Below are 2988 nucleotides of genomic sequence, written 5' to 3' on the forward strand. Positions count from 1 at the left end.
GGGCACACGCCTGGGTTGCAGGCTTGATCCCCAGTGTGGGGCATGCAGGAGGCAGCCAATCAATGATTCTCTCTCATCACTGATGTTTCTATCTCTCAATCTCTCTCCCTTCCTCTCTCTGAAACCAATGAAGGGTAAGAGTAGAGAAAGAAAGTGAAATTAGTGCACAGATGGGCCTGCGGGTTGGGTGCTATAGAGTGTGAGGCAGTTGGCTTTGAGCTTCCTTGTGGCCCAAGCAAAAATGGAAATACAAGCACTCACATGACCCACCACGGCCACAGCTCAGGCATCACAACGCTTATATTATTATTTTCTCAGACAGCTGGGGCTCGCACCATGTGTGCACGCCTCCGCGTGTGCACGCCCACTCACCCGGTGCGTGTTGTTGATGACGATGGGGTCCGGGTTGCCGTAGTTGGGGGGGTTTGCGTAGGGGTCGTAGCCGAGCCGAGCCAGCATGGGGGCGATCTGGGCCATGTCCCTCACCACGTCCCCGGGAATGTGCCCGGTCCACTTGGACAGGGCTTCCAGGTTCACGGGCTTGATGACCTGGTCGGTGGATCGCTCGATCCTGCGGAGAGAGGACAGGCTGCAGGGCCGGGCAGACCCGGGCGCCACCTGGGGGCCCCCTGCTCAGTCACTTGGGGGCAGTGGGGAGACTGGAAGGACCTGGGCCCCATCGACTGTGAGTCCGCGGACGGGTCCCAGGCTGGTCACGCCCCTCTGTGCGGTGGGGTACAGCACGCGATGGGAGGAAGGAAGGACCAGGCAGAGAACACTGTGGGGCCTAACTTCTGCTTCCTTGATGCCTCTGACTTAACTTTTGTTTCTGCGGCTGAGACGGACAGTCTGTTCTCGGGAAAGAATTACCAAACACGAGCGGTGAGGCTGAGTCCCTGTGGCCGCCACTCCCAGGCCCTCAGCGTCCTGCAGGGACCCCGTCCTCCCAACCCTTTTTCTGAGCCTTAAATAATGGAGTAGCTAAGAGCTGACTCAGGAGCCAGACTGTCTGGGTTCAAATGCCAGCTGTACCAACACCAGCTGTGAGGCCTGGGAGGGTTACTGCCCCTCTCGGAGCCTGTTTCCTCAGCTATAAACGTGAACGCTGACAGCACCCACCTCCTGGGCTGCTCTGAGGGGTCAGTGAGTGAATACAAGTAAGTGAGTTAATACGGAGCGACAGCTCGCTCTCCTCCTCCACTGCTCGGTGCTCTGGGGCTCAGGAGGGGGCGGCCTCCCGCAGGAGGAAGGCAGAAGCAGGAGGGCCCCGGACATGGGGGGCTCGAGAGCACATTCTCTGGAGGCCAAGAGGCCCGGGCTCCAGTCCCGGAGCCACACTCTGCTCCCGAGATCCAGTTTCCTCATCTGTAACAGGAGGGAGCGCAGTTCCGATGCCTTCAGGTCGCTATGGCGATTAAAGGGGTAATGTTTGTCGGGGGCTTAACTCTGGCTTAATGCTTGCCAGAGAGCGGGCAGTTATTAAATGGTAGTGATGGTGGGAGGACGAGTATCCAGTAAAAGCACATCAACACTAACAAGGAGAACAGGAAGAGTAGCTCCTGGCCGGGCGGCGTGGCTCCGTGGTTGAGCGTCAACCTAGGAACCAGGAGGTCACGGTTCGATTCCCGGTCAGGGCACATGCCTGGGTTGTGGGCTCGATCCCAGTGCGGGACGTGCAGGAGGCAGCCAATCCATGATTCTCTCTCATCACTGATGTTTCTCTCTCTCTCTTCCTCTCCCTTCCTCTCAGAAGTCAATAAAAATAACAGAATAGCCCCTAACACGTTTACCCTATTTGACACTCACAGGTACTATCTATAAGGCAGACAGATTATAGTCCCATGTGACAGATGAGGAAATGGAAGCACAGAGAGGCTGAGTCACTTGCTCAAGGCCACACAGCTAGAAAGTGGTGGAGCTGGGATTCAAACCCAGACGGCCTGGCTCCAGAATCGGCATTCGTCACCTTCGCCCACCTCGGCCTGGCTGTGAGGCATGTTCGAAGGTCGCCGATTCTGTCAGGAAAGAGGAGAGAGACTGTCCCCCTTTTTTGGGTAACGCAGCTGCGCCTCAGAGAGGCACGGTGACTTGCCCGAGGCCACACAGCTCGGGGACACGGAGCCCATCTTTCCTCCACATGCCTCCGACCCCAGGACCGGGCCCGGGGCGGGCTGTCGGGGGCCACTCACTTGGACAGGGAGACGCCGCCGGGCTTGCCGATGAGGTCCTCGTGGTGCAGGACGGAGTCGCTCCAGGCGATGCCCAGGAAGTCCAGGATGAGCTGGAGGGAGCGCCGGGGGTGCAGCACCAGCTGCTCGTAGTACACGGGCAGGCACTTGTCGCGGCCCACCTCCAGGCACTGCGCGTACATCACCTCGATGGCCTTGTTCCACTTGGTGAGGCAGTCGCGGTAGCTGCTGAGGTCGAAGCCGGCGATGGTGACCTTGCGCGTGATCATGGAGTGCACGGAGGCGCGGCCGTCGCGCACCATCAGCAGGAACTTGGAGTTGGGGAAGAGGCGCGACAGGTAGACGGAGGACTTGAGGGTGAAGGGGTCCTTGTTGCAGAGCACGCGGGCCGGCTCGCCGTGCTTGGCGATCACCTCCAGGATGAAGGCCTGCATGGCGGCGTCCAGCACCACTTCTGTCACGCCTGCCTCCTCCAGCCACAGCTTCTCCCAGCGAGACTTGGACCAGGCCTGGCACATGGCCAGCACACCGGCGATGATGCGGGTCTTCTCCTCCCCGCAGGAGCGCACCTCCAGGTGGGCGCACCTCGGGGTAAGCGTCCAGCATGACGCGCATCAGAGTGGTGCCACTGCGGGGCGTGCCTCCCACGAAGATGAGAGGCATGGCCTTGCCGTAGCGATACTCCACGTGGTCTGTGCCCACCATCACCAGGTCCTCCTGCTCCGGCCAGCGGCTCTGCGGGCCCTTCAGCACCACCGGGCACGCCAGCACCTGCTGCCCCAGCTGGAACGCCAGGACC

At 60.3% G+C, this 2988-nt stretch overlaps 1 protein-coding gene across 1 annotated transcript in view; it reads right to left on the reverse strand.

Moving 5' to 3' along the window:
• TPST2 (tyrosylprotein sulfotransferase 2) overlaps window positions 1-2987 on the reverse strand; it is a gene marked incomplete at its 5' end in the record, with an annotated part of 15561 nt that extends 12574 nt beyond the window's left edge. Inside the window, 3 exon segments of the mRNA XM_005869804.2 lie at window positions 373-571; window positions 2190-2749; window positions 2751-2987. Of these exon segments, the coding sequence (XP_005869866.1) occupies window positions 373-571; window positions 2190-2749; window positions 2751-2987 (996 nt within the window).
• Window position 2988: the final 1 nt, after the last annotated feature.

This window comes from Myotis brandtii, unplaced genomic scaffold (assembly GCF_000412655.1).
Source record: "Myotis brandtii unplaced genomic scaffold, ASM41265v1 scaffold303, whole genome shotgun sequence".
Lineage (NCBI taxonomy): Eukaryota > Metazoa > Chordata > Mammalia > Chiroptera > Vespertilionidae > Myotis > Myotis brandtii.